Source organism: Hemitrygon akajei, chromosome 3 (assembly GCF_048418815.1).
Source record: "Hemitrygon akajei chromosome 3, sHemAka1.3, whole genome shotgun sequence".
Taxonomy (NCBI): domain Eukaryota; kingdom Metazoa; phylum Chordata; class Chondrichthyes; order Myliobatiformes; family Dasyatidae; genus Hemitrygon; species Hemitrygon akajei.
In genome coordinates, this window is record NC_133126.1 from 174849617 (window position 1) to 174862645 (window position 13029).

The 13029-nt window shown below is 40.0% G+C and overlaps 1 protein-coding gene across 1 annotated transcript in view; it reads left to right on the top strand.

Annotated features, from left to right (window-relative positions):
* LOC140725651 (uncharacterized) overlaps positions 1–13029 on the top strand; it is a 431629-nt gene that overhangs the window by 330181 nt on the left and 88419 nt on the right. The window contains exons 15-16 of the mRNA XM_073041401.1: positions 10563–10691; positions 11819–11947. Of these exons, the coding sequence (XP_072897502.1) occupies positions 10563–10691; positions 11819–11947 (258 nt within the window). The remainder of the gene's footprint in view (positions 1–10562; positions 10692–11818; positions 11948–13029) is intronic.

Consider the following 13029-nt stretch of genomic DNA (forward strand, 5'->3'; position numbering starts at 1 on the left):
AATTCCCCCTCCCTTCACCGACAAAAAAAGCAATGGCACCCGCCACCGAGCACTCAAGCGTGAGCAAAGCAACAGCAAAGACACAGACTTGCAGTTACCCCAAAGACTTTGCATTTCACCCGGTATATGACATACCATAAGCTTTCCCTCTCCCTAAAAAGGGGAGAAGGAAGTGTCTCCATTTTCCCAGCGAGCGGGGAGACATAACAAACAACTCGCTGGTTTACGTTATGTCACTTTATTCGAGCTGTATGCCAGAAGATCTCAAGGATCTTGGGTCTTCGGGCACACAGCAGATATCCCGACTCCCCCGATGACACACAGGTCTCCTGCCATGACACCTACCCTCGATCCGCCCATCTCCAGTGCCCCGAGATCCTAGGCTTCTAAAGCCGAGCTGGACTCTTAGGCCGAGCCCTTGGCATGCCGAACAACAACGGTCGGTTATGAAACCCCGAGAGCGGGTCCCATTCCTACAAAGAACCAAAGTCAGTGTGTAACTCCAGGTCAGGGTCTTCCAAAGAACCCTGAAAGGGAAATATAAAGATATTAAAGAAGGAAATAGCACTGTTTCTGAAGATGCAAGCAAAGGAGTTGCTGTTTAGCGCCATCATTACTCCACTCTGCCTCTTCCCAGTTTAGGATTTGTGTAAATGGCTGATTGATGATTACCAGGGTCTTAGTGGGCTGAAATGCCTGTTCTTTTGTGCTGCATGACTCATCTATAATGGACAAATATACACTTTACAATTGATTGTTGCTTGGATTTAGGGTTTTTGTAGATTATTCCCTGTTCAACCAGCATTAATCATTACTACTTGAAAAATATACCAAAATGTATATCACTAAATTATGCAGTGATCAATAACCTCTGATGTTAAAATTAGCCTGACACAATCTCTGAGCTGCTCAAGTAATTAGAAACGGATCCAGGAGTAGGCCAGTCAGCCTCTCTTTGCCTGCTCTGACACATGATAACTTTTTACCTCAGGGCAACTTTCCAATAATAAAGAATGCTAATTCATATTCTTTAATTCCCATAAAATGCAGAACTTCATTGATTTCTGTCAGTAGTATACTCAGTGACTGAGTATCCTTAGCCTTCTCAGATGGACATTTCCAAAGAATAACTACTGTCTAGATGAAGAAGTATCTCATTTCATACAGAACAGAAACAACCCCCTTGTCCCACCATTCAATACCAACCATCATGTACCTATCTAAATAACCTTGCCTTCCCAGCCTTCTATGTCTTGGCAATACAGGTTATTGCCTAGATCCTTATTTAATGTTGTGGGAGTACTTGCTTCTACTACCCACAAGGCACTGCATTCCAGATTCCACCTCTGGGTGAAAAAGGTTTGTCAGACACTAGTGGTCAACTCCGTATTCTGAAAATTTAGTGCCAAACACTCCAGCCAATGGAAATACCAAATTTACATCCACACTCGAGAGCCTAGTGATCACCTTTCATTCTTCTAAAGAGACCATAGGCCAACTCTTCTTTCAGAACGAACCCACCATCTCTGAAGTCAATTTGGTTAACCTATGTTGGACTTTTCACCAAATGGTGTATCTTTCTTTAGATATGGAGAAAAAAATCCCACATATAAAGTAAAAGTAGTTCAGAAGTTCTTAAATGCATAACTTTTGTTTCCAGTAAGTTAATATCCAATTGAAACTCATCATCTCATTTTATCATCTTATTTGTTAATCTTCCATCCAAATATAATTTCAAAGTTCAAAGTAAATTTATTACCAAAATCTGTATATGTCTCTGTATACTACCCTGAGATTCATTTCCTTGCAGGCATTCACACTAGATACAAATAAGTACAATGGAATCAATGAAGAAAACTCCTCACAAAGACTGACAAACACCCAATGTGAGAAAAGCCAACAAGTACAATGCAAAAAAAATTAACAATAAATAAATAAGTAATATATAATATCAAGAACATGAGTTCTTGTGAATGAACTTGAAAGTTGTAAAATCAGTTTAGTGTTGGGGGAAATGAAGTCATTAATGCTTCTGCAGCTCAAAGACTATATCATGGCTTAAAGTAGTGTTGACTGTCAGATGATAGACACGAGTTAAACTCCGAAGGCAGCTTATCAATTAATCTGCGGCAAAAGCTCTTAACTGCCTCCATTGTATAAACCTGTTTTAAGTGACTGAACTTGGAAAACACCAGGGGTATATAATTTGCCTCCACAGACAGAGACAAAATCACAGACTAATAGCCTTGTCTTGTATTTTAAGACCACTTCAAATGTATTTGGATAAACATGAGGATTTTGTTATATTTAATTGCCAATATGCAAATGACTGGGTTCAATTGAATGGTTTATAAGTACTGCACCTATAATTGCCTTTGAAAATCCTGAGATAAATTACTAAAAGCTAACTCAGTTCTTCAAAGATCAATTCAGTGTATTTGTTTGTGTATGAGATTTTAATTATGTGTGATGAGCTGCCCTTGCTAAATCATTTGAAATTGAAAATTATTCTGATATCCACATGTGGAATGAGTAATAATCTCTTCAAATTTTTACTCCAGGCTACTCTAAATAAGAAAATCCATATAAGTGCATTTTCTATGCATTATATCAGACTGCATAAATGACTACAAAGCAAAGGCAATTATCTGCAAGTCATTTCAACAGTTTCCTGGGCAAGCTGTATTGAAGATTTACATGGGTCTGACTTGATAATAAGACTATAAGACCATAAAGTATAGGAGCAGGCTTAGGCATTTGACCCATTGAGTCTGCTCTGCCATTTCATCATGGCTGATCCAATTTTCCTCAGCCCAAACTTCTGCCTTCTTTCACAAATCCCTTCATATTCTGACCAATTAAGAGTCCATCAACCTCTGCCTTACTTATACAAAAAGACTTGGTCTCCACAGCTGCCTATGGTAAAGAATTCCACAGATTCACTACTCTCTGGTTAACCTGCAAATTACCTTTAGGGAATCCTGCACGAGGACTACCAAGTCCCTTTCCACCTCTGTTTTTTGTATTTTCTCTCCATTTAGAAATTAGTCAACACTTTCATTTCTTCTACCAAAGTGCATGACCATACACTTCCCAACACTGTATTCCACCTGTCATTTCTTTGCCCTTTCCCCTAATCTGTCTACGTCCTTCTGCAGCCTCAAACCTGGCCACAAAGCCCTCAAATTATTAACATATCATGTTAAAAGAAGTGGTCTCAGTGCAGACCCTTGTGGGACACTAGTCACTGGTAGACAGCTAGAAAGGCACCCACTATTCCCACTCTTTCCCTCCTGCCAATCAGCCACTGCTTTATCAATGCTAAATAATATCATGGGCTCACAGCTTGTTAAACTGCCTCAAGTATGGCACAGTGTCAAGGGCCTTCTGAAAATCCAAGTCCACAGCATCAACTGATTATTCTTTGTCAATCCTGCTTACTATTTCTTCAAAAAATTCCAACAGATTTGTCTGGCTAGATTATCCCTTGAGGAAACCAATCTGACTATGGCCATTTTATCATGTGCCTCCAAGTACCCTGAAACCTCATCCTTAATAATTGACTCCAACATCTTCCTAACCGCTGTGGTCAGACTAACTGGCCTATAATATCCATTCTTCTGCCTCTCTCCCTTCTTGAAGAGCGGAATAACATTTGAAATTTTCCAGTCTTCCAGAACTATTCCAGAAACTAGTGATTCATGAAGGATCATTACTAATGCTTCCATGATCTCTTCAGCCACCTCTCTCAGAACTCTGGGGTGTAGACCATCTGGTCTAGGAGTCTTTTCTACAGTGTCTATCAAAAGTATTCTCCTCACTTGGAAGTTTTCATGTTTTATTATTTCACAACATTGGATCACAGTGAATTTAATTAAGCTTATTTGACACTGATCAACAGAAAAAGACTCTTTCATATTAAAGTGAAAACAGATCTTTACAAGGTGATTCAAATTAATTACAAATATAAAACAAAATTATTGATTACTTATGTATTCACCCCTTTCAAGTCAGTATTTAGTAGATGCACCTTTGGCAGCAATTACAGCCTTGAGTCTGTGTGGATAGATCTCTATCAGCTTTGCACATCTGGACATTGCAATTTTTCCCCATTCTTCTTTCCAAAACTGCTGTGACTCTGTCAGATTGCATGGGGATTGTGAATGAACAGCCCTTTTCAATTCCAGCCACAAATTCTCAATTGGATTGAAGTCTGCCAGTCCAGGACATTAACTTTATTGTTTTTAAGCCAGTCCTGCATAGCCTTGGCTTTATGCTTGGGGACATTGTCTTGCTGGAAAACAAATCTCCTCCCAAGTCGCAGTTCTCTTGCAAACTGCATCAGGTTTTCCTCTAGGATCTCCCTGTATTTTGCTGCCTTTATTTCACCCTCTGCCTTCACAAGCATTCCAGGGCCTGCTGCAGTGAAGCAACCCCATAGCATGATGCAACTACCACCATGCTTAATGGTAGGGATGGTGTGTTTTTGATGTTGTCTGGTGTTTGGCTTATGCCAAACATATCCTTTAGTCTGATGGCCAAACAGCTCGATTTGGTTTCATCAGACCATAGAACCTTCTTCCAGCTGACTTCAGAGCCTCCCATATGCCTTCTGGAAAAATCTAGCGAGATTTAATGTGAGTTGTTTTCAACAGTGAGTTTCTCTTTGCCACTCTCCCATAAAGCTGCAACTGGTAAAGCACCCAGGCAACAGTTTGTTGTATGCACAGTCTCTCCCATCTCAGCCACTGAAGCTTGTAACTCCTCCAGAGTTGTCATAGGTCTCTTGTTGGCCTCCGTCATGAGTCGCCTTCTTGCACTGTCACTTGGCTTTTGAGGACGGCCTGCTGTAGACAGATTTAAAGCAGTGCCATATTCTTTCCATTTCTTGGTGATTGACATGTGCTTTTAAATAATCTTTTTGTGGAGTTGCTCGGAGTGTTATTTTGTCTTCATGGTGTAGTTTCTGCCAGAATACTGGCTCACCAGCAGTGGACTTTCCAGATACAGGTGTGTTTTTACTACAATCATTCAAAACTCCTTGACTGTACAGAAGTATCCAAAAATAGATCTCCATTTAACTAATTATGCCACTTCTAAAACCAATTGGCTGCACCAGTGATAATTTGGTGTATCATATTAAAGGGTGATGAATCCTTAAGAAAATTAATTATTTGTGTTTTATATTTATAATTAATTTAGATCACTTTGTAGAGATGTTTTCACTGACACGGAAGTGTCTTTTTCCGTTGATCAGTATTAAAAAAAAAACCAAATTAAATCCACTCTGATTCAATGTTGTAGAACAGCAAAACATGAAATCTTCCAAGGAGGGTGAATACTTTTCATAGGTACTGTACCTTCAGACCCTTCAGTTTCCCAAGAACCTTCTCTGTGGTTATGGTAACTTCACACACTTCACAACCCCTGAAGAACTTCCACCATTCTGCTCGTGTCTTCCACAGTGAAGACTGATGCAAAGTACTTATTCAGTTCACCTGCCATTTTGTTGTCCCCCATTACGACCTCTCCAGCATAACTTTCCAGCTGTCTGATATCCACTCTCACCACACTTTTACACTTTATGTGCCTGAAGAAACTTTTGGTATCTTTTTTAATATTATTGGCTAGCTTACTTTTGTATTCCATCTTTACCTTCTTCATGACTTTTTTAGTTGCCTTCTGTTGGTTATTAAAATGTTCCCAATCGTCTAACTTCCCACTAGTTTTTGATGTATTATATGCCCTCTCTTTGGTTTTTATGTTGGGGTTGACTTCTCTTGTTAGCCACTGTTGTGTCTTCTCTCCTTTAGAATACTAATTCCTCTTTGGGATGTATATATCCTATGCCTTCTGAATTGCTGTCAGAATTTCCAGCCATTGCTGCTCTGCCATTATCCCTGCCAGTGTTCTTTTCCAATCAATTCTGGCCGACTCCTCTCTCATGCCTCTGCAATTCCCTCTACACCATTGTAGTACTGATAGATCTGATTTTAGCTTCTGCTTCTCAAATTTCAGGGTGAATTTGATCATATTATGACCACTTGCCCCTAAGGATTCTTTTAAATTATAATGTCAGACAACTGATGTTCAGTACATAATGAGGTTGCACTAAGCAAGAAAATTTAACCCCCACCCCCCCCCCCCCCCCCCCAGCGTGCTGTAGTGTTAGTGCATTAGTGGTGCTACTCACTGGTGACCCAAGTGGTAGGTACAATCCGAGCCTGAATGGCAAGACCCTGCTTGATAAGGCAGCTATAAAATGTGGATTGCTATTGGAGGAAGGGCTAGCAATGGCTTAAAAAGTTTTGACAACTGGCTAAGTTAAAGAATTACACAGCATGGAAAGAAGCCCTTCCATGCTGACCAGGGTGCTTATATGAACTCATCCCATTACCTGTATTTGATCCATATACTTCCATATCCTTTCCTATCTGTGTACCTATGCATGTACAATCTAAATCTGTAATTATGTTCACCTTCACCTCTTCCTCTGTAGCTTGTTCTGTCTACCAACCATCCTCTGTGTGGAAAGAATTTGACCATCTAAATCAGGGGTGTCAAACTCATTTTAGGTCATGGGCCGGATTGAGCAAAATGCAGCTTCATGCGGGCCGGATCAGTCGGACGCGTGCGAACGCAGCTTTCGTTGCCTCCGTTTTTTCAGCCTGCTCTCATGTGTCTCAGTCTCTGCTATAACTACAAAGTGTTTCACTTTACAAATTCCGTTTCTTATGAAGAAGACTGCCGAGCAAGACTGCCGAATAAACACTAAAAACCCTGAAAACCTGGTACCTGAATAAACTCAGCATTAGCCATATCATACGCCATAGGCGCTTCGATTACTGGGGCCAGCTTTAATAGTAATTAGATATTATCTTGCGGGCCAAAGATAATATCACCGCGGGCCAAATTCGGCCCGCGGGCCTTGAGTTTGACATATATGATCTAAATCATTTCCATTGAACTCTCGTTAAATCATTCCCCTTTAAAATTTGAAAAACATTCATATCATTGAAATGACTAATTCACTTTAAAAAAAGATTTTAATGAAGTGGGATACTTAAGATAACTTATAGCCAATTGGAACACGATCCACATTAACATATTTAATTAGACATATGCATATGTCATTAAATATTATCATACATACTTAGAGAATAAAGATACTTTGAACTTTATAAAAGTCTTCTGAATTACATTATACCAAGGCTTCTCACAACAGACCCTCTTAGAATGAATAGCTTGGTGTGCACAGTTTATCGTGCAGGTTACACAGCATTAGCCCTTTCAAATTGGCATATGTTTTCATTCTACCTCTGGATTCCCTGAACAAGATTGGGTCCAAACATGATGGCACTGCAATCCCCATCAGTTTCTGGCCTGCTGTTTAACAGGGCTCTCTCCCTGTTATGAACATATAATTTCCTTTCATTTTTCCCAAATGTGAAAGAAAATAGGGTTTACGGTTGGAATTATATTCAAGTTGATTTAGATCCTCTGGAGGATCGCTAATATTTGGGTGTGGATTATTTTGCACATCATTTTGGAAGTCAGTTCCTTGCTGTTTAAGTGTCATCAACATCGAGGACACTTTCTTCAGACACAACCTAGCAGGTGAGATGCAACGAGACATAATAGGCTTATGCCAACTTGTTTAAACAGTGGATGCCATAAATAATAGATGACAAAAAAGGGAGAATGGTACCAAGGTAAACAGGTCAAATTTATTAGTCAAATAATACAGAGAGGAAGTTATCAAAGAAGACAATTTAGGCACAGAGTATTAGAGGAGATAGAAATAGTTACCACTTGGCGTGAGTGCTGGAGTGTGACACTAACAGGACCAGAGCTAAAAGTGAACCAATGCAACATGATACAGTACTGAAGTTGTAGCAGGCATATCTTCATACACTGATGTGATGAAATGAATAGTTGTACTCTCCATGTGAAATAAGCTCAGTACTGAAGGTAAGCCATGTCTTTACTCTTGAAGATGCAGATAATCTAATTACAGGCGAGATAATGATGAGATCTTTCCCATCCACTTGTATTCAGTGCTCATAATGAATGGCTTTATAGTCAGGGTCTGTGAACTGAACCATGAGGGCAGCTGTGTTAAAACTGCTGAGTTAGCTGTTTTTCAGAACTCCAATTCATCCAGTTACCAGGGTATCAGTTACAGGAAGCTCCCATCATCAAGGCCCCAGGACTCATGCACTTTTCAGTTAAATATACTCCCTGACTCAAACTGCACTCCTCCACCCCATGCTGATTACTGACAATCCACACGGTCTGACTAATGATTCCTACTGGGGAAACTCAGTGCTCGGCCAGCATAACCATGCCATGCAGCATTGGAATCAGCCTACAGATCAGAGCTACTTGTCGTCAGGAACCATCAGGCTCCTGAACTAGCGTGGATAACTTCACTCACCGGAATGCTGAACTGATCCCACAACCTATAGACTCACTTTCAAGGACTCTAAGACACATGCACAGTATTATTTATTTACTATTTTTATTATTTGCGCAAGTTGTCTTGCGTGTTGTTTGTCAGTCATTGTTTATGTATAGTTTTCGATAAATTCTATTATATTGCTTTATTTTCTTGTAAATGCCTGCAGGAAAATGAATCTCAAGATAGCGTATGGTGACGTATATGTGCCTTGATAATGAATTTACTTTTGAACTTTGAATTCTATTAATGTAATATGAGCTTTTAATGATCCTTTTATTGCATACCAATTATGTTATATGACAAGATGAAGCACATAGAGTGGCAATTAGTGTGGAGCATCTCTGGCCAAAAGGCCAATTTCTCTGTGCAAGTTTGTCATCGCCAATAATAAAATAAAATAATTGGATCCAGAATCCACGCACCATTATGACTCAACCACACTTTATTTTACTTGTGCACGAGGAGAAAAATGTGGTCCCTGTCACCACACTGTTCTAAAGTCTGAACAGAATAATATTGTTTTTATACAGAATTGGCTTATCAATTATGGATATTGGCCATTTGGTAAAATGTGTATGTTGAATTCCTTACTAGCAAGATTGATCGCCAATCGCAAGAGAAGTATTAAAATTCAATTAAAACTTCAAGCTGACAGTCGATGACACTTTGAAGTTAATAAAGCAATTGTCCTTCAGTTGTTGGATGTGCTTCATATCCTTCCATTATTCCTATCTCGTCTGATTCTGGCACCCCCTATTGTGGAAAAGGAAGCTATGTTCTATGAAGATCTTTCTAGAAAAGGCTCACTTTAAACGCCTCACTTGGCTAGCTTGAGTACAACCCCTCCCCCCCCACCCCTCGGCCTATCTCATCTGTAGTAAGCATATGTATCTCTGGCAGTCTCATTTCAAAGGTCTCCCTTGTCACCTGCAGTCATCCTCGCCTGGATGTTGTCTTTAAACCTTGCCTTACCACAACTCCCACAGGTTCTCTGCAATTGCGTGTTTCTATTGCTACTGATCCCTGTCTCCTGTTCTCATTTTTTCCAAGGGAAGTCCTTGTTTTCAGACCTCTGTCCCAAGATTGGTGAAGAGAAACAATCATGATTCCAGATCACCAAAGTGTGTTTGTAGAATTATTCACAGTATTCCCAGCATTATGTATGGAAACAGGCCTTTTGGTCCAACTTGTCCATGCTAGCCAATATGGCTTTCTGAGTTAATCCCATTTACCATCATTGGGCACATATCCTTCTGAAGCTTTTCTATCCATAAACCTGTGTAAATGATAACTGTACCCAACTCTATCACATCCTCATTTTTTGTATTCACCACCCGCTCTGTGAATAATGGTTCTCGCTTGCTCTGTTGTTTTCCCTGCAAACTCCAAACTTATCGTTCAAATTTCCATGGATTAGTAATATCAATTCCTGTAACTCACACAAATTAGTGCCGGAGTGGGTGGAGGAGCTTCGAAGAAATTTTCAACTGATTATTTTGTGATTCTTTCCATTGAAGTGGCTAATGTATGCCTTTACTGCTAAAATATGATGATTGAAGGATATGTGCAATTTGCAGTCAGGAAGTAGTGTGCTGGTATAGAAATTGGTGCTATGAATCATAACTAATTGTGTGGATGGTAGCCCACTGGAAAAACAATAAAAAAAGATAAAGAATAAAAAATTATCTTTGTGTGTCAAATGCACATTGAAACATAGAGTGAAGAGTGTTGTTTGCGTCAAATCAGATCAGCGAGGATTGTGCCGGGCAGTTCACAGGCGTCACCATGCCACTGGTGCCCACAACTCACTAATCCTGACACTAACCTTATGTCTTAGGAATGTGGGGGAAATCGGAGTACCCAGAGGAAATCCACACGATCATGGGGATCAAACAGGTAGCAAAGGGAATTGAACCTTGATTGGTGATCGCTGTCCGGCGCTGTAAAGCGATGTGCTAACCGCTATACCGCCATGCTGCCCCCATGCCCACGGGATTTTATGCCCTTCCTTTCTACCTGCTCACTGAGATCACTTGACAGTAGGCAGTGACATAAACAAACTTTGACTTGTTGTCTGTTGTTTTTTTTTTGCATTCCTTAGCCTGTCCCCAAGGTACCTATGGGATGGACTGCAATAGCATCTGCAAGTGTCAGAATGGAGGATCATGTGATGCAGTCACAGGGACATGCCGTTGCCCGCCTGGTATTGGAGGAGAGTTTTGTGAAAATGGTTGGTATCCCTCTTGCTTTAATAATACGTTTAACTTGGACAGAGCCTCTACAATGTAATGCATCTCATTTCCAGTGTCCCTTATTCTGCCAATTCCTGGATATTTTTCTTTACTTTTATTTACTTATATCTCTGAGATATAGTTTTCTGAATATGTACATAATGGATTCCCAGAACGCAGTGCATGTAGGCAAATTGGTCAGAAGGGAGGAAACTCACTTGATTTGCCCTATGTTGTTTGCAAAGCCCAAACGATCAAATGTAATCAAGGTCAATACTGGAAAAGCTACCCTTTCGCAATACATCTTTATTCCCTTCTCCCAATTCAGTCTGTTCCTATCCTCGTCCCAGCTCGGTACCGTGTTTTGTATCCCTCTCTCTGTCCAGGTCAATGTTCCCTTCTAAGTCTTTTTGCACCATTTCTTTAGAGGAAATTAGCACCAATCAGATCATATGAGGCAGACTACTCAATATATCCTGGCTTAAAATAAAAGTCCAATATTTTTCCTTTTATTCTAATATATTGTGGCTTTGCTTTTCTATAGTCATATATGTACTACACATCTGAATTTCTGAAAAGAAACATTGTATTGATGGAAATCAGGGCATCTTGCTTAAACTGTAAATCAGTGACTTTCTTTCCACATACGTGATGCCCTAACACAAGCAGGTGCCGGAGATGTACCATTTCATCCAATGCCTACTTGGATGCCATTTCTATAGCATTTGACAGGTCCAACAATGCCTGCTTCATTGATTAATAGAGACTTTCCTGGTCTCTGAACCTTCTGCAAATAGGCTCACTTCAACTTTTAACTTTTCTCTTCTTTCATTATCTTTATGTTTCCTCTCTTACAAGTCGTCAAGTTGTTTAATTATTCTGTTAATTTATGTGGTTACCCATCCAGACCCTGTTTATCCCAAGAACCACCCCAATGTTAACATTCACATTGGATTGGATTGGGAAAAGCTATGGTTCCAGCACGGATGTAACAAATCCATTCTGAGTGTTTAAATTGGACACCTTTATACCCCATGTTATTGGAATCAGGTTGAATGAAGGGGTGTATGTAGTATCATCAGTGCTATACACCAGGGAAACTCTTTGTGATTCTCTTTGTTTTTAGGCTGTCCTAAAGGATTCTTTGGAAAGAACTGTAACAGGCGGTGTAACTGTGCTGGCAATGGCTACTGTCACCGTTCCTATGGGGCTTGTTTGTGTGACCCTGGCCTGTATGGACGTTTCTGCCATTTACGTATGTATACATTAATTTGAATATAGGATTTTCACTGCTCATGAATGGTAGTTGCTTGGAGTTGGTCACAATTACTTAGCACGTTTTATTGTTAGGGAGAGGTGTTAAGACAAGGAAGTGTTAGCACTGAGCACTTAGAGTTTAAGTGCAGCGTAAACAGTTCTAAAAGCCTTTGTCTTTGCCCTCCTCATCTAATCACAATTTCCTCCAGATTTTTGCACTCCTCACATTAACAGATTGGAATTCCATGCAATGGACCTTTGCTTCTTTTAACAGGCAATAGATAAAAGTCTCATACTTGTGTAGGGTAGCACTTCCATTGCCTCTTTAAGCATTCTGTCCTTGTGCCATTCTGACTAAAGTTGTATGTATTTCAGAGGCATTGGAGAGCTGAACCACCAGTTCTGCTGCACTTAGTGAAGGATCTTAGCTCAAAATTTGACTCTTTATTTCCTTCCATAGATGCTCCCTGACTTGCTGAGTTTTTCCAGCATTTTGTGTGTGTTGCTTGATATTTTAAGCATTTGCTTTCAAGGGCAGAGTGCAGTACTTCTTGCACCCACCAGATGGAGCAGCATCTTTGCCTCAAAGTTCAAAGTAAATTTATTGTCAAAGTACATGGATGTCACCATCTACAACCCTGAGATTCATTTTCTTGAGGGAAATCCAAGAAACATGATAGAATCAATGTAAGACTCCAACCAACAGGGCAAGCAACCAATGTGCAAAAGACAGCAAACTACAAATACAAAAGAAAAAAAGAGAAATAATAAAAATAAATAAATGAAATAAGCAATAGATATCCGATATAGTAATCTTGCCCTTAGGTCTTCAGTCTTGCTCTCCAGCGACTCTACATTTGCTAACAAGATGCTGGGTAGAGGGAGTCCCATTCCTCTGCACTTCAGCCTGGTTTGGACTCCTCCCCTCCTCTCTCTCTCTCGCGGTAATGGTGATGTATCTTCCTCCGCTTAGAGGTGCCGTACCTGCATACTTGAGAGTTAAGTCCACCAAGTCCTTTGGAAGACCGTGGAATCACTACTTCATTAAGATGGTTCAAAAGTATATTGCTTAAAGGGAAA